Below are 18,740 nucleotides of genomic sequence, written 5' to 3'. Positions count from 1 at the left end.
GGTGCTTACATATCCCCAGGGAGCTGTCCTGGTTCCTGGTCTTGCTGAGACTGTATGGCTTGCAACCCAGTTTTATGAGCACTCCCATGTCCAATAAATTTTTTTCTTGCTCAAGTTAACAGTCTGTTCCATCCAAATAACCCCACTTGTACTAAGGTTGATTAGGAACTTAACATCTTTTTTTTTTTTTTTGACCCAAAAGGCTAAAGTATGGATTTCATAGGTAACAAGGAATAAGATGGTGGGCTTTTCGGGGGAGGCTCACCAAGTGATTGATTCCTGGAGGAAACTTTTCATATGATTCTACAAAGTACACTGTCCATGCTGCAATACCTCTTTGCTTTATGTGTTACCTGGAAAAAAAATTATTCCTCCTTTCTTCCCCTATCTGGAATATCTGGAACGTTGCTTTTATTGTCCCTGGTTGGAAAACATTTCAAAACTCAATTTCCATTTTACTTCCTCTGTGAAGCTTTTCTTAACCTCCTCTTCTTCTTTCAGCTGTGCTGTATTCCTGCAACATTTTGCTCAAATGCTAGATGACTCCATGACACTGTGATATAGGCCCTGCCCTATGGGTATAAGCTCCCTAAAATCAGGAGTTGGTTCCTGTACCTTTGAGACTGGTGACCTTGGATAAGAAGCTTAACTTCTATGAGGTTAATTTCTTTATCTGCAACCCCCCAGGGTGGTACTGGGGATTAGAGGAAATAATATAGGCCAGTATTTCTCAATCTTTAGTCATTGGAGTATCACTATTTTTTGCCAGATCTGTCCACACCTGTGCTATTGTTCTTTGTATTTTTCTTTACATCCGCTCATTTTTCTTATGTACATTTACTTAAGAAAGAAAATGCATTTATTCATCACCATAACTGGAGAACCAGTTACTACTTGTGAAAAATAGGTTACTGAAAAATAAGTACATTAAAAACAAAGTATGCCCTTAAGTTTTGTCCAGAGATTTTCAACTACTACCTGCTCTTTCTGTTCAAAAAAGAGTTTAGCAAGAATAAGAGAGGCTGTTAAAGATGTAAATAGATTTAAAGGAAGATTTTCCCCTCAATTTAATAAGAAAGATTGATTCAACATTATTTGGTGTCTTGTATATCTTGTGCCTGCATTTGCTGAGGCACAACTCCTTGCAGTGAATTTTGGTAATCACTGGTGGGTAAGTGTCTAGCTCAGGGACTGGGGTGGGGTGGGGTCAGGAAGCAGGGACTTGACCTGAGGCTACACTGCAAACATTCAAGGCTTTTTGCTTTATTCTTTTCAACATCTGATTCTCTCCTAATCACTGTCATTATAAAATCAAAGTTCAAATGACTGCTTTTTGGATAAGCCTATGGCCAGCCCAAACAAATGAATAGAGAACAAAGAGCTGCTGCATGGGACTTGAAGAAAATGAAGGAAAAAGAGGCAGGACTCTATAAGTGACCACCATGAGCTGGACTGAGGAGGCTCCACAGAAAGACAGCATGTGGAGTTTCGTTTCAAAGATCTTCCCTTGGGGGAAAAAAAAAAGATCTTCCCTTGGGAGAGAGAAGGGTAAGGGGAAAACAAACAAAGGAAAGCAAAAAGGTTGAAAGAACTGAATTAAGGGTGGAAATGGACCACAGGACAAGGAAATGGGAGCCTAAGACATATGTGAATACCAAGCATCTAAAGGAAGCCTGTCATGTCATACCTTCTCTTTTTGGGACCACTGGTCCAGCACATCACTAGCAAAGTTAAATTTCTTAGGCAATGACTTCTCACAGCGATTTATGGCTTCAAAGTCAGCAAGAGTCAGAGAGGCACAGAGCTGGTGATCTTTGTGAAGGTACCGGCCTGTTGGTTTGGCAAGCCAGATGAATCTGAATGACTGGTAGCGGAAAAACATCATGATTCCCAAAGGGCTTTGTCAACTGATGTGAATATGGAAATTAAGCAGCCTGTGGGGAGAGATGAGTGGAGAGGGTTAGTCTCTCTCCGAATGCTCTGTGGTGAAATTGGGGAGTGAATTGTAGCTGTGTGCCACCCCTCCCACACCCGCCGGAGGCTGGAGAACACCTGAAAAAGACCCATTCGTCTTCAGAGTTGTGGCAGTCAGCCGCTGATCAGTCTCCCCACCACTGGCCTCTCTCTCTTCATTCTGTCTATGATCAGATTATTCTTAAAAACAAAACAAAACAAAACAAAATTGATGACTATAGATTTGTCAAGCTCCCACCTTCTGTCCCTATCCTCTTCTCCAACCAAACAATAAACAAACAGAATATTTGTTGCCACAGTGGACATTCAAACCCTGCTTCTGTCTCATACTCGATTCTAACTATTCTCTAACTCCTCTTCTTGAATTTCCTCTTCCAGTAAAAGAAGTCCATTCACTTTCCATGAATGTCCATTTCTAGCCCTAAGATTTAGTTTGTCATTCTGCTTCCTTCTGGCTTTCCTGCCTTCCTTTCCCCTCAGTTCTTCATTACAATTGGTTACAAACCTTGATTTAAGTCCTGGCTCAGCAACTTTCTGAAGGTAGGACCTTGGGGAAATCACTTACCTTTCCTGCACCTCAATTTTCTCACCTGTAATATGGGGGAGGGGAGGAATATAATACCTCTCTCCTAGGGTTATAAGAAGATTTAATCAGATAATGTGTGTAAAAATGCTCAGCATGTAGACAGTACATTCAAAGTTTTAACTAATGCTTTTGTTAAGATTATTTTCAGGGTGCCTGGGTGGCTCAGTGGTTGAGCATCTGTCTTTGGCTCAGGTCATGATCCGAGGTCCTGGGATTGAGTCCCACATCAGGCCTCTCTGCAGGGAGCCTATTTCTCCCTTTGCCCATGTCTCTGCCTCTCTCTCTGTGTCTCTCATGAATAAATTTTTTTTAATCTTAAAAAAAAGATATTATTTTCATTAGTACTATGGTGGCATAAGTTCATGAAATAGTTTTACTTTATACATCAGGAGACCTGGACTTTACTCTGGACTCTTTCAAAACTAGCTTTATGTGACCTTGGTAAGTCACCTTCCTACTGCCATCTGTAATTTAACATTATTTTCATAATACTGTTATTTCTTCCTTTGAATTTCCATAATATGCATCAATATTCCCCGCATGAGGGATGCCTGGGTGGCTCAGCAGTTGAGCGTCTGCCTTCAGCTCATGGCGTGATCCCAGGTCTGGGGATCCACTCCAGCATCAGGCTCTCTGCAAGGAGCCTGCTTCTCCCTCTGCCTATGTTTCTGCCTCTCTTTCTGTGTCTCTTATGAATAAACAAGTAAAATATTTTTTAAAAATGTTCCTCACATGACAGTTTTTTGCCTAAAATTATTAATTGTTGTTTTCAATATATATACCTTGTCTCCCTAACCTACCTAGATGGTGTGAGTAGAGACTATGTATTTTATCCTTAGCACTTCACATGATTTACAGGGCTGTCTTCAATAATAGAAGCCAGTATTTATTTATTAAGTGCTTGCTGTAGACCAGGCATTTTGCATTTCTGATATTATTTAGTATTCATGACAATATTGTGAAGTTGGTGCCATTATTATCTCTATTTTACAGATGGGGAACCTGAGACCTATGTAGACTTAAGTAACTTGCCTAAGGTCATTCATCTCATAGTGGCAGACACCAGGTTTCGACCTGTATGATCTGACTTCAGAGCTTGTGTACTCAACCTCTCTGCTATTTAGCCTCCTTGTGTTGCCTTCTTTAATAAAGGTTTCTTGCTGCAAATGAATACCCTTATCTTTTTGCCTTTTGGTCCTCCAACTTAGTTGCCTTGTATGGAATGGAAAAATCTTCAGGTGCAAAGGGTGTCTGAGTGTGCCTCAGAACAAAGGATGTAAGGTGTACCATCCCCTCATTGTTGTTGTCAAGCCTTCTTTGCTGCTCAGGGTGATGTCTGGAGAAGCAAGAGCCCCATCTGGTGCAAATGCAACATTTCTGGCAACATCATTGGTATTAAAATCTCCATTATGTCAAGGATCCACAAGGAAGAAAGAAAAAGGACCACCTGGGCAAGTGTGGTGGATGTAGCAAGAGTAGAGAAGGGTGGGGAAAAGGAAAGTAGCAGGGCTGTGCTTATGATTTAGCATTTTGCTGAAAGTGAGACCCCACTTCTCTCCTAAACAGACACACACACACACACACGTATACACATACACACACACGTGCGAGCACATAGACCACATATATACTTGCATCCACATTTGTCTCTCTGGATGCCTTTCGACAAGATGCTTAATATCTTCAAGTTTCATTTCATCTGTGCAATGAAAGTAATGGTAGTACCTTCTTCATTGGTAGTTGTGGGTTTTAAGTGTGCCTTAGCACTGTGCCTGGTGGGTAGCTAGGACTCAGTAAACCCTGCATGTTAAAAATCAAACTTCAAAACTGTTTATGGCAGAAGGCTTTCACTGTTTGATATCAACAACAACAACAACAACAACAACAACGATAAAAAAAAAACCAGAAAAGAACTAGAAAAGCTATTGGATTGGAGCCACCAACATTTTGGTAGCTTATTTTTGCCTTAAAAAATGCCCTGTTACTGTGCTCCAGGCTGAACTCAGCCCCATCAGTCTGAGGCATTCTAGTCTTCACTTCCATCATTTTGACCCAGTTTAATGATGAATTGGAAAGATTTTCAAGACATGGGACACCTGGAAAATTCTTGCTTCCTAAGGAGAATAGTGCAGCTAACAGAGCACATAGTTTTTAATGCAAATCTCTTCTCCAAATTAAGAAATGATGAATTTTTTTAATCAATTTGATGAATTGTTCTGATTGCCCATACCTCCATAGATAAATTTGCCATATCATCAAATTAACATACCAACAAGTCTAAAACTAAATATCATAAAATAGATCTGATCTGAATATACACTTCAGCATTACCTGCATTATGTGCATCATCAGTGAAATAGGTCTTGCATATACACACAATCATTACTAATAAAATGCAAATCAAGATATCTCAGAGGAGGATTTTTATTTAAACTGTAAAAATTTTTTTGCCAGTACCATTTCTTCTTTCTATCTCTTTGGTCTGCTATTGATTTTCTGGGTAGATTTGTACGGATAGGCCGTTAGGAAGACCATGAAACTGAAGAGCCGTCATTTTGCATTCAGCACAGCTATTTCCTGACTTTGGATCCTGCGAGAAGTTCACATGATTCCAGGATCAAATCTGAGAATCACTGACTCTTTTAGATAGAAATTGTATTTACACGTGTTTAGCAAAACATTTCCAGAAGGTAGCTATAAAAGTAAGAGAATTTAAGTAGGTGATTTCTAAAGTCTTAGTGATTTCCAGTGTGTTAAGGGAAACTTTGCCAGTGGAAAGATGTTTGAGCAATTGGTGTGTACTCAGCACTGTGTTTGTTTTTTTTTTTATGTAATATCTTGCTTAATTCTCTCAACACCCTTCAGAGAAGGACTTTTGTCTTATTTTTATTTTTTAATTTTTTTTAGAAAAAGAGTGCGTGCTCACTTCGGCAGCACATATACTAAAATAGAGAAAGAGTGCAAGTGACTCCTGAGATCTTAACACTGCAATCATGGCCTGAGTGGAAATCAAAAGTCCAGAAGCTTAACAGACTGAGCCACCAAAGTGCCCTAAGCATTTTGTTTTACATATGAAATGAATGAGGCACTGAATGGTGAATAATTAACAAAAGCCATTCGTGGAGCAAGCAGCACAAATTCCAAAGCCAATGCAAGAAAATGCTATCACAGATTTCTGCTATATTTCTAACAACTTTCATAAAGTAGAACAGTCCATTTTCCTGTCAAAGGGACATTTATCTAGAGTTGGATCAGCAGTTACCCAATTATGGCAAGGTGACATGACTCTTACTGCTGTTCTCTACATTTAAATAATACACTTTCAGAACTTCTCAATTACTGGAGTCACTACCATGTTACTGCATGCGTTTTTTTTTTCCTTACCAGAAAATGGTATTGATCCAGAAAGTCCTTCCACTCCTTTACAAAACTCAGCTCCGTATCTGCCAAAAAACTGGTTCCTTCCTTCTTTTCTTGTGGTGGGATCTATGCTATTATAGTCCCAAGTCTCTGGTGCACAGTTGGAAGGATCATAGTCCCTTGGGAGGAGAGTTGCTCTGGACACCCTGTGGTTAAAGCGACAGCAACCTATAAGACAAAGCTGGGAGGGGAAAGAAGAAATGCAGGAGCAACTTCCTCTTACGGTTCAGTGCTAAGCCCCAGCACATTAGTGGACTATTCTTGTCCATGGAGCTGATGATATCAAGATCCATACTGCTCCATAGCCCATTATCAGACCTCTCATGACTTTCAAGGAGCCTGGGATATTGGCATGCTTGACTCTTATGGTATAGCTGGACTATTATGGCATCATAGCTGGATATAGCTTGGCATCCTAGCAAGGACAGCTAAGGGAATCGTATCTGAAGTTTCAATTCATTGATTAAATTATGAGAAATCCTTCAAACTCATGGCTTTTACTGAGCATTGACTATGTGCTAGTCACTACAATGTGTCTGTCTTGACATGAACTCATTTGGAAATAATTTTGAGATGATGTTGCTGACTGGTTTGAACACAAACTTTGCCAGTTTGTGTCTTTGTGAATGGCAGTTGCTGGCAACAGGAATTGGGTTTAGTGAAGTCTGTGCTTACATGTTGCTTGCTGCTTATTGATGACAGAGATCAGACCAGTGCCATTTTTCACCTTCAGAGTTCACTGGTACCCCACGTATATGCAGAAGAGAGTATCTCTCATGGGCTCAGACATTAATAGGTCTCCTTGGTCCTCTAATGAATGAAGTTCCAAGGCTAAGCCCAGTGTGGTTGACTGAAAAAAGGCTCTCCAAAAATATCCATGTCCTAACCTCCAGAAACTGTGAATGTTACCTTATACAGCAAAAAAGGACTTTGCAGACATGATTAAGTTAAGGACCTTGAGATGGGGAGATTATCCTAGCTTATCTGGGTGGGTCTGATGTAATAAGAGGAAGATAGCACCTGGCCAATAGCACAGGCTCAACTAATAATAGTGTTCATTAGAAGGTGGCATCCTGCTCCCTTGTGCATTCCATTCCCCTATTCCTTTAGGAAACAATAGAACTTAACACAGGCTTAGCTGGTGTGTGTGTGGGGTGGGGAGGATTGGGTGCAGAGAGGTTCCTGGAGGAGATGGAATTTGAATTGGGCTTTAGAAGACGGCAAGACTATGAGTAGGTGGAAAGGAGAGCTAATAGGCATCTCAGATAGGGACCACAACATGGAGAAGGCACAGCTACATATGGATCTTCCTATGATTTGGCTGATCAATATATTCTTTTTTTCCCTCTTTTTTTAAATTTAAATTTTAGTTAATATAGAGTGCAATATTGGTTTCTGGAGCAAAATTCCGTATTTCATCCCTTACTTACAACACCCAGTGCTCATCACAAGTGCCATCTCTGATACCCATCATTCATCTAGCCCACCTACCCACCCCAACTCCCTCCATCAACCCTCAGTTAATTCTTATTGTTTAGAGTCTTTTTATTTTTTAAAGATTCCATGTATTTATTCATGAGACACACACACACACAGAGAGAGAGAGAGAGAGAGAGAGAGAGAGAGAGAGAGGCAGTGACATAAGCAGAGAGAAAAGCAGGCTCCATGCAGGGAGCCTGATGTGGGACTTGATCCCAGGACTCCAGGATCATGCCCTGAGCTGAAGGCAGATGCTCAACCGCTGAGCCACCCAGGCATTCCTGTTTACAGTCTTTTATGGCTTGTTTTCTTCTCTCCTTCTTTTCTTTTCCCCTCTTCCTATAGTTCATCTGTTTTCTTTCTTAGATTCCACGTATGAATGAGATCTATTGTATTTATCTTTTTTTTTTTTATGATAGTCACAGAGGGAGAGAGAGAGAGGCAGAGACACAGGCAGAGGGAGAAGCAGGCTCCATGCACCGGGAGCCCGACGTGGGATTCGATCCCGGGTCTCCAGGATCGTGCCCTGGGCCAAAGGCAGGCGCCAAGCCGCTGCGCCACCCAGGGATCCCTGTATTTATCTTTTTCTGACTGACTTATTTCACCTAGCATAATACGCTCTAGCTTCATCCATGTCCTTGCAAATGGCAAGGTTTCATTTTTTCATGGCTGAGTAGTATTTCATCTTCTTTATCTGCATTTTCTTTATTCATTCATCAGTTGGTGAACACTTAGGTTCTCTCCATAGTTTGGCTATTGTGGATAATGCTGCTCTAAGCATCTAAGTAAGTGCATGTACTCCTTCAATTGCATGTACCCCTTCAATTCTGTATCTTTATATCCTTTGGGTAAATACCTAGTAGTGCAACTGCTGGATCATAAGGTTCTTCTATTTTTAACTTCTTGAGGAAGCTCCAAAATGTTCTCTGGAGTGGCCACACTGGAGTTTGCATTCCCACCAAGAGTGCAAGAGGGTTCCCCTTTCTCCAAATCCTTGCTAACACCTGTTGTTCCATGTGTTGTTAATTTTACCCATTCTGACAGGTATGAGGCGGTATCTCATCCTGGTTTTGATTTGTATTTTCCTGATGATGAGTGATGTTGCACATCTTTTCATTTGTCTGTCAGCCATCTGGATGTCTTCCTTGGAAAATTATCCATGTTTTCTGCTCATTTTTAAACTGGATTGTTTTTTGGGTGTTGAGTTTGGTAAGTTCTTTACAGATTTTCAATACTAATCCTTTATCGGATATGTCATTTACAAATATCTTCTCCCATTCCATAGGTTGCCTTTTAGTTCTGTTGACTCTTTCCTTCACTGTGCAGAAGATTTTTCTCTTGATGAAGTCCCAATAGTTCTTTTTTGCTTTTGTTTCCCTTGCTTCCGGCAATGTGTCTAATTAGAAGTTGCTGAGGCCAAGGTAAAGGATTTTTCCACCTGTGTTTTCCTCTAGGATTTTGATGGTTTCCTGTCTCACATTGAGGTCTTTCATCCATTTTTATTTTTTTATTTTTTAAGATTTTATATATTTATTCATGAGACACACACACACACACACACACACAGAGAGAGAGAGAGAAAGAGAGAGAGGCAGAGACACAGGCAGAGGGAGAAGCAGGCTCATGCAGGGAGCCCGATGTGGGACTTGATCCCAGGTCCCCAGGATCACACCCTGGGCTGAAGACAGCGCTAAACCGCTAAGCCACTGGGGCTGCCTCATCCATTTTTATTATTTATTTATTTATTTATTTATTTATTTATTTATTTATTTATTTATTTATTTATTTATTTATGATAGTCACAGAGAGAGAGAGAGAGAGATAGGCAGAGACACAGGCAGAGGGAGAAGCAGGCTCCATGCACCGGGAGCCCGATGTGGGATTCGATCCCGGGTCTCCAGGATCGCGCCCTGGGCCAAAGGCAGGCGCCAAACCGCTGCGCCACCCAGGGATCCTCTGCCTCATCCATTTTTAATTTATTTTTGTGTATGGTGTAAGAAAGTAGTCCAGTTTCATTTCCTATATGATGTTGTCTAGTTTTCCCAACACCATTTGTTGAAGAGACTGTTTTTTTTTTCTATTGGATATTCTTTCCTGCTTTGCTGAAGATTAATTGACCATAATTGACCCCCATTAATTATGGACCCATTTTTGGGTTCTCTACTATGTTCTCTTGATCTATGTGTCTGTTTTTATACCAGTGCCATACTGTCTTAATGATTATTGCTTTGTAACATACCTTGAAATCTGGAATTGTGATGCCTCCAGTTTTGTTTTTCTTTTTCAGGATTGCTTTGACTATTTGGGGTCTCTGGTGGTTACATACAAATTTTAGGATCATTTGTTCCAGCCCTGTGAAAATACTGGAATAACATTAAATGTGTAGATTGCTTTGGGTAGTACAGACATCTTAACAATTTTTGTTCTTCCAACCCATGAGCATTGAATGCTTTTCCATTTCTTTGTGTCCTCTTCAATTTATTTCATAAGTGTTCCATAGTTCTCAGAGTACAGATCTTTCACCTCTTTAGTTAGGTTTATTCCTAGGTATCTTATTGTTTTTGGTGCAATTGCAAATGGGATCAATTCCTTGATTTCTTTTTCTGCTGCTTCATTATTGGTATATGGAAATGCAAAAGATTTCTCCACGTTGATTTTATATCCTGCGACTTTGCTGAATTCACGTATGAGTTCTAACAATACATTCTTTTTTAAAAAAGATTTATTTATTGAGAGAGAGAGAGCACAAGGGGGAGGGCAAAGGGAGAGGGAGAGAGAAGCTCAAGTAGACTTCGTGCTGAATGTGAGCCGGATGAGGGGCTCAATTCCATGACTCTGAGATCAAGACCGGAGCCAAAACTAAGAGTTAGATGTTAACTGACTATGCCACCCAGGTACTCCTCTAGCAATACATTCTTGATTCACCAAGCCAGTAAATCCTTTTCTCCCCTCAAGCTGTATAGATTGGGATTTTGCTACTTGGAACCAAAAAGTAATTGACCAGTAAAATATAGATTCCTTTCAGTTTCATGTGGGCTAGAAATAGAAGCCAACCAATCTTTTTATTTCACCTCTGGAACACCCCCCAACTTCTGTGTGTCCTGGAATCTTCACTTCCTATGTATCTACTACATTACCAGAGTAACCATCCTAAATACCTCTTCTTTGAAAAAACATTTCCTGGTTCACACATTGCCTTCCTTACCACCGCCAGGCTATAATCAACTACTCCCTCTTTATGCCCATTCACATGCTACCTGCAAAACTTTGGAGACTAACTTTTTTACCTATCTCTTCCTTAGACTGTAATGCCCTCCAGGACAGACACCATGTCTTATTCATCTGTGACACTTCTGTTCCTAGTGCATAGCCTGAAATATTGTAGTGTCCAGTGATTATTAGTGCCCCTTAGCCTGTCTCTGTGTAGAGTTGATATGGTCCTTATCAGTCTCCTTGACTTTCTGAAGAGGACGTCAATCCAACTTCCACCTCAGCAGACTATCTGGACTTCATGGTTATGGTCCAATTACATCTCTGCTCCTAAACCTTCATAGAATTTTCTTTTTTTTTAAATTCTATATTGCTGAAATGCTGTATTGCCTTGAGTATAGAAATGAACCAAAGATAAATTCATTGCTGAATTTAGTGTGGGAATGACATTGAAGATGATATTCACAGTAAGATAGAGGAGAAAACTTTCTCTTTGGCCTAAATATCTAGACAACTGGTATGTATTTTTTTTAATAATAAATTTATTTTTTATTGGTGTTCAATTTGCCAACATACAGAATAACACCCAGTGCTCATCCCATCAAGTGCCCCCCTCAGTGCCCATCACCCGGTCACCCCATCCCCTGCCCTCCTCCCCTTCTACCACCCCTAGTTCGTTTCCCAGAGTTAGAAGTCTTTATGTTCTGTCTCCCTTTCTGATATTTCCTACCCATTTCTTCTCCCTTCCCTTCTATTCCCTTTCACTATTATTTATATTCCCCAAATGAAGGAGACCATATAATGTTTGTCCTTCTCCGATTGACTTATTTCACTCAGCATAATGCCCTCCAGTTCCATCCACGTCGAAGGAAATGGTGGGTATTTGTCATTTCTAATGGCTGAATAATATTCCATTGTATACATAAACCACATTTTCTTTATCCATTCATCTTTCTTTTTTTTTTTTTTCCCATTCATCTTTCTATGGACACCGAGGCTCCTTCCACAGTACTGGTATGTATTTGTTTTGTGGACACTACATGTTATCAATCATGCTTCCTTCTTTTAGCCAGATGGAGGAAAGCTCTAGCAAATTTCTGGCACACTTCTAGCAAATGGAAAGGTCTTTGTGGCATGTGTTTTATGTCCTCATCTTACTCTAGTTTTGATCATGCTTTTCTACCCTAACTTTGTATTTATCTTCATTTCCTCAGCTTCTTTTTTAAAGAAAAATATTTTATTCCATATTTCAATAACCACAATTATTTCCTGGTGGGAGTATCTACCTGTTAGGCAATGCACAACTTCCTCAAATCTTGGCATCAATCATTTTGGCAATAGCCACCATCATTTCCCTTTCCACAATGATTTTAATACAATTTTTAAAAAAGATTTTATTTATTTATTCATGAGAGACACAGAGAGAGAGCGAGGCAGAGACACAGGCAGAGGGAGAAGCAGGGTCCATGCAGGGAGCCTGACGTGGGACTTGATCCCAGGTTTCCAGGATCACGCCCTGGGCTGAAGGCAGCACTAAACCGCTGAACCACCCAGACTGCCCTTCATACAGTTTTTTAAAAAAGAGATTGAGGGCAGCCTGGGTGGCTCAGCGGTTTAGCGCTGTCTTTGGCCCAGGACATGATCCTGGAGACTTGGGGTCGAGTCCCACGTCAGGATCCCGGCATGCTTCTCCCTCTGTCTCTCTGTTTCTCATGAATAAATAAATAAAATCTATTTTAAAAAAAGAGATTGAATCCACTCTTTATTCCCCTGAGTAAAATTTTAATAATAATTTTTACTTTAAAATAGTTTTCATTTATAGAAAATTTGCAAATGCAAGGCAGTACAGAGAGTTCCAGGGGGAATGTTTTTTCCCATGGTTAGATTGGGGTCACTGGTGTTGTGGAAGAAGGTCACAACAGTGAAGTGTCATTCTCATTGCACCTTATCGAGGGTGCATGCTATTTTTTTTTTAAGATTTTATTTATTTACTCATGAGAGACACAGGAAGAGAGGCAGAGACATAGGCAGAGGGAGAAGCAGGCTCCATGTAGGGAGCTTGATGCAAGACTTGATCCCGGGACTCCAGGACCATGCCCTGGGCCAAAGGCAAGTGCTAAACCACTGAGCCACCCAGGGATCCCCAAGGGTGCATGCTATTAACTTCACTTACCACTGATAATGTTAACCTTGATCACCTGGCTGAGGTAGTGTTTTCCAGGTTTCTACATATGGGCAGTGTCATGATAGTCTTATAGTTGAGGAGATAGGCTATTCCCAGAGATTGGTTGCTAGGTATATATCTGCCTCATCTATGAAATGCTTGTTATACAAGCAGGATCTGGGGATGTGAGACAGTACTCAATATTCTCTCCCAAGGATGTCATGAAAAACACAGGAAAATACAAATCAAAACCACAATGAGATACCACCTCACACCAGTGAGAATGGGGAAAATTAACAAGGCAGGAAACCACAAATGTTGGAGAGGATGTGGAAAAAGGGGAACAGTCCTGCATTGTTGGTGGGAATGTGAACGGTGCAGCCACTCTGGAAAACTGTGTGGAGGTTCCTTAAAGAGTTAAAAATAGATCTGCCCTACGACCCAGCAATTGCACTGCTGGGGATTTACCCCGAAGATTCAGATGCAATGAAACGCTGGGATACCTGCACCCCGATGTTTCTAGCAGCAATGTCCACAATAGCCAAACTGTGGAAGGAGCCTCGGTGCCCATCGAAAGATGAATGGATAAAGAAGATGTGGTTTATGTATACAATGGAATATTACTCAGCCATTAGAAATTACAAATACCCACCATTTGCTCGACGTGGATGGAACTGGAGGGTATTATGCTGAGTGAAATAAGTCAATCGGAGAAGGACAAACATTATATGGTCTCCTTCATTTGGGGAATATAAATAATAGTGAAAGGGAATAGAAGGGAAGGGAGAAGAAATGGGTAGGAAATATCAGAAAGGGAGACAGAAAATAAAGACTCCTAACTTTGGGAAACGAACTAGGAGTGGTAGAAGGGGAGGAGGGCGGGGGATGGGGTGACTGGGTGATGGGCACTGAGGGGGGCACTTGATGGGATGAGCACTGGGTGTTATTCTGTATGTTGGCAAATTGAACACCAATAAAAAATAAATTTATTATTAAAAAAACATGAACAACAACAACAAAAGATGTGGTCTATGTATACATTGGAATATTACTCAGCCATTAGAAACGACAAATACCCACCATTTGCTTCGACATGGATGGAACTGGAGGGTATTATGCTGAGTGAAATGCGGGCGGTGGGGGTGAATGGATGACGGGCACTGAGGGGGGCACTTGACGGGATGAGCACTGGGTGTTATGCTGTATGTTGGCAAATTGAACACCAATAAAAAATAAAGTTACATAAAAAAGAAAAACAACCACTAATTCTTGGACAATAAACTCCTGAATTCCACTTTGCAGATATTTTCTCTCTCCTTAGTGCTTTCATCCAAAATTTGAGGCACAGTCATCCAGCCATAGTCACTTGGGATTCTCCCCTCCACAAGGGGGCAATATGTATTTTATGCTTTCTTACTTGGTTACACAAGTGTCCTTACAGGGCCTTTAACTTAAGCTAGGAAGGCAAGATAACAACCCACCACAGTTAAATTGCCACTAGCTGTCTAATGGTTCCTTTAGAAAGGCTAAAATTTCTCCCAGTGATGACAATCGCCAGGGACCTTGTTATGCAAAAGACCTCAGGGACTATATGGACACACAGTTTGGACCATTAGCTGTGCCTTTAGGGAGCGTACTTCATCCAGGGTGAGATGGTAATTATAATCCAGCATAGGTTTTAAGGGGGAAATTGCAAATTATATCAGAATAGAGAATCTACACTTAACCCTTTTGGTAAACTGCTTGGAACAGAGGCTGGGAATGTTGAATCACTCCTTATGGTTGTAGAAGCACAACAATCCAGACGTTAGGAGTCTAAAAATCCTCAGAGATCTGTTTTGCATGGAAACTGTTCACATGGTAATAACAGCTATCCTTTATATGTTTACAGCACTTTATAATTTTCCTGGGATCTCATATGCTATTATTTCAGGTAATCCTCACAAAAATCCCATGAAGTAGGCTCTACTAGTACTACTTTATAAATGAGAAAACCAAAACTCTGAGTTGCCTCAGGCCATGTATTTTAATGCTTGATTCTTTTTCTTTGTTGTTGTCATCAATTGTCAGCACAATGAGTTGGTGCTCTTATAACCTGTAATGATGACTAATGAATTTTTTGACTAATAAATTTTTAACGTAAGATTATAAACTGAAATATATAATTATATATATTTATACACACACACACGTACACACCCTTATGATTATTTAGGGCACCTTTATTCCTCAAATATTTACTCATTAATATATTTTGTACCAGACTCTGTGCAGGGTCTTGGGCAAACACAACTTACAGATTCACACAGCTCCTAATTATTAGAATAAAAGAAATGAATTGGGATTGTTATTGCCTTTGTCACCCTTGGATGAGATGGCACATACATTAAACCATAGCTGACCTTGAGCAGCAGTATTTTCTATGCAAAGATACCAGTTAAAGTAAAAAATGGTGTTACCATTTACTTTAAACTCTGGAGCCTTCTGGCCTGAGTGGATAATTGCCCTAGGGAGAGTAATTTCTTCAGGGGTTCCCAAGGGGATGAAAGGAACCCTAGATGCCAGATGTAATGATCAAAACATTGACTCAGTTTCTTGTTTCTTTCTCTAGTCCAGTGGGCTGGGCACCAGGTGCAGCCAGAAGAAGAAAGAGCTATTGTTTCCTATGAAGGGAAATGAAAACCAGTATTTAAGAGTTAAGCCAAATTAATGACCTGCATTTCAGGGCCTCAGACAGTGTAGGTTACATTATTACACATATTGCTTCACACTTTACCCTAAATGTTGAAGCAATAGGGAGATTTTTGGCTTGCTGCTTTTCCCCTTTATTCAGATGGATGTTCAGATCATGAGAAATAAGAAGAGAATACTAGCACAATTAAGTGCCTTTGGAGCCATGCCATTATTCCCCCTTACATCATTGGAATATAAGCTTCATGAAAGAAGGGATTTGGGGCTGTTCTGTTCACTATTCTATCTCTAGCACTTGTATAATGCTTGGCACACAGTAGCTTTCCCAGTATTTGTTGACTGAATTCATATATTTCTACCACAGAAATATTAATGTGGGTAGGCTCTTTTTCGGGAGACTTTTTTTTTGGGGGGGGACCTTCTTTTTGTCCTTGCTTGGCTCACATACACATTTTCCTTCCAAGAGAGTGTTTGTGGTCTGAATGTGGCTGTTTTTTGATCTTCCATTTACCAACTGCCTTGTCAGTTTGAATAACTGATTATACTGGAAAAATATTTGAAGAATGTTTTCCACTAATGGATTTGGAGTTTTTAATTTTCTTTTTTTATAATTTTATTTATTTATTTATGATAGTCACACAGAGAGAGAGAGAGGCAGAGACATAGGCAGAGGGAGAAGCAGGCTCCATGCACCGGGAGCCCGACGTGGGATTCGATCCCGGGTCTCCAGGATCACGCCCTGGGCCAAAGCAGGTGCTAAATCGCTGCACCACCCAGGGATCCCGAGTTTTTAATTTTCAATATACTTATTAGCAACATGCACATACATACACATATACACACATGTATACACACATACATATGCTCTTTGTAGGCATGTATCTTACATAAGAAGAACAAATGAATTGTCCTCCCTAGTAAAACTAGTAATTTATCCTCTCTAGTAAAACTCAGAGAGGATCTAGTTGAGACCAAAACTATGCTATGCTGTATATCAAATAATCACCCAGATCTCAGTGGTGTATAGAACAAAGGTTTGCTAATTTTTTGCTCTTGCTACTTGCCTATCATGGGTCTTTTGTGACCTGGCTGATGGAACAACCATTATTTGAAGGGTTGCCAGTAGCTGTGGAAAATGAGCAATTATTTGTTCTAGTTAAGAAATGATAGACATCATTCCCATTCATTGGCCAGAACTTGTCACTTGGCCAGAGGGCATATTCTCTCATTACTTGGGAGTGGGTAGCTGGATAATGACTACCATAGTTGTCCTTTTACCAGAATATGTTAGATTCATTCTATTTCTGGAAGTCTTTCATAATATAATTCAAGAGAACTTTCCTAGAGGAGCAGTACTCTAAAAAAAAAAAGAAGACTGATCATTTTGTAACCTTAGCAAACTAGAATTCACATACAGAAGAGTGGTAACAATCATAGACTTTTTGGAATCAGAGAGAACTAAGTTCAGATTTCAGCTCTGCCACTTAGTGGCTGTGTGGTGTTATGTAAAACACTTAATATCTCCAAATTAGTATTATCATCTCAAAAATACTTAATAGATATGATGAATTTATTCTGAAGATAAAATGAAATTCTGTACAGAAGTGCTGAGCACACAATGTCTGACACATCTTCAGATTCAGTACATGGTAGCTAGCTTGAAAGATGGAATGTCTTGATACTTTTTATTAAAGATTTTATTTATCTATTTGAAATAGAGAGTGAGAGGGAGCATGAGCAGGGGAGGGATGGCAGAGAGAGAGGGAGAGGCAAGCTCCCCACTGAGCAGGGAGTCCAATGGGGGGCTCAATCCCAGGACCCTGGAGCATGACCTGGGTCCAAGGCAGATGCTTAATTATCTGAACCAGCCAGGCACCCCTGGAATGTCTTGATATTTTATGACTTGGTGCCTCTTGGGCTAAGTTTTCTTGGCAGACAATGCTTTTATGTTCTCAAGAGGTCAGGCAATTAAGATTGCTCACATTTCTCTGTGGAGAATGTTCTTTGAAATGATTCTCCAGCTTTCTGTTTAAATATCACTAATTTTCTTTGTTCACCCACACTGTTTGACACATATTATCCTTATTTCAGACTCTCTGAAAGTCTTAATATTTTAAAGTCTGAACTTTGGATATCTATCAGAATCTCCAGGGTGTTTTTTTCAAAGCACCTATGTCTGAGTCCCACCTCAGACCAATTAAATCGGTTTCTTTGAGAGAGTGGACCCAGTCATTTATATTTTTAGAAAGCACCTCTAGCGAGTCTAATGAGCAGAGAGGATTGAGAACCACTGCTCCTCATATCCTTGCTCTTGCCCACCTCTCCAGCCTCACCTACTACCACTTTTCTCTCCCTTGTCCACCATGCTCCAGCCATCCTTTTTGTTCACTGAACATATAAAGTTGTTCTACTCAGGGCCTTTGCATTCACTGTTCCCTTAACCTGGAATGCAGCAACTCAAATTTTCATATAACTGATTCTTGTTCATCAGGTATCAACTCACATGTCACATTTTCAGAGTGTCACATGCCTTTATTTTCCTTCCTGGAATTTGAGCTTTTGCTAATTTTTTTTTTAAAGATTTTATTTATTAATTCATGAAAGACACAGAGAAAGAGGCATAGGGAGAAGCAGACTCCACGCTTCTCCCTATACCCGACGTGGGACTTGATCCCAGGTCTCCAGGATCACACCCTGGGCCAAAGGCGGCTCTAACCTGCTGAGCCACTCAGGCTGCCTGAGCTATTGCTAATTTATTTGCTTGTTCAATGCCTATTTCCTCACTATTATATGAGATCTACGAAGGTAGAGCCTTTATCTAATTTATTCACTATTATATACTCAGGGCTTAGAACAGTATTTGTTCTACGGTACTTACCTAAAGATTTGTTGAATAAATTATTCTTGTCTGCCATTCACTGACATCATTGTATGACATCATTTTAACAATCATTTCTTATGATATATTCACAAAACAGTCATTTCCTTATAAGCAAGACTTGCAGCTTCTATATGTCTCATGTCTCTTTACACAATTCATATTGTTTAACAATTTGTTATAGGGAGAAAGGAGAAGAAACACTGGATAAATATCCATTGTTACTGTGATCATCATATACTATGGCCTTTGCCCTATCTAGTTTCCCTTTGCCTCTACTTCTTTTCTCTTACAGGTTACCATTATTCTGAAGGTTTCTTGGGCTGGAAAGCATTGAG

The 18,740-nt window shown here is 40.2% G+C and overlaps 1 protein-coding gene across 9 annotated transcripts in view; it reads right to left on the bottom strand.

Moving 5' to 3' along the window:
• The window catches only part of LOC129519982 (acyl-coenzyme A synthetase ACSM4, mitochondrial), a 64,547-nt gene that overhangs the window by 22,671 nt on the left and 23,136 nt on the right, over positions 1-18,740 (bottom strand). For 2 of the 9 annotated variants that reach the window (XM_055340833.1, XM_055340830.1), the window contains 3 exons: positions 9,699-9,822; positions 5,945-6,161; positions 1,688-1,934 (listed from right to left, as the gene is read on the bottom strand). In XM_055340833.1, the coding sequence (XP_055196808.1) occupies positions 1,688-1,885 (198 nt within the window). In that variant the 5' untranslated portion in view covers positions 1,886-1,934; positions 5,945-6,161; positions 9,699-9,822. The remainder of the gene's footprint in view (positions 1-1,687; positions 1,935-5,944; positions 6,162-9,698; positions 9,823-18,740) is intronic. The other 7 variants (XM_055340837.1, XM_055340832.1, XM_055340838.1 and 4 more) reach the window with 5 other exon arrangements.

The sequence above is a fragment of the Nyctereutes procyonoides genome, unplaced genomic scaffold (genome assembly GCF_905146905.1).
Source record: "Nyctereutes procyonoides isolate TBG_1078 unplaced genomic scaffold, NYPRO_anot_genome, whole genome shotgun sequence".
NCBI classification, from domain to species: Eukaryota; Metazoa; Chordata; class Mammalia; order Carnivora; family Canidae; genus Nyctereutes; species Nyctereutes procyonoides.
Note: the sequence above shows the minus strand (reverse complement) of the source record. Positions and strands in the feature narration are given on the sequence as shown.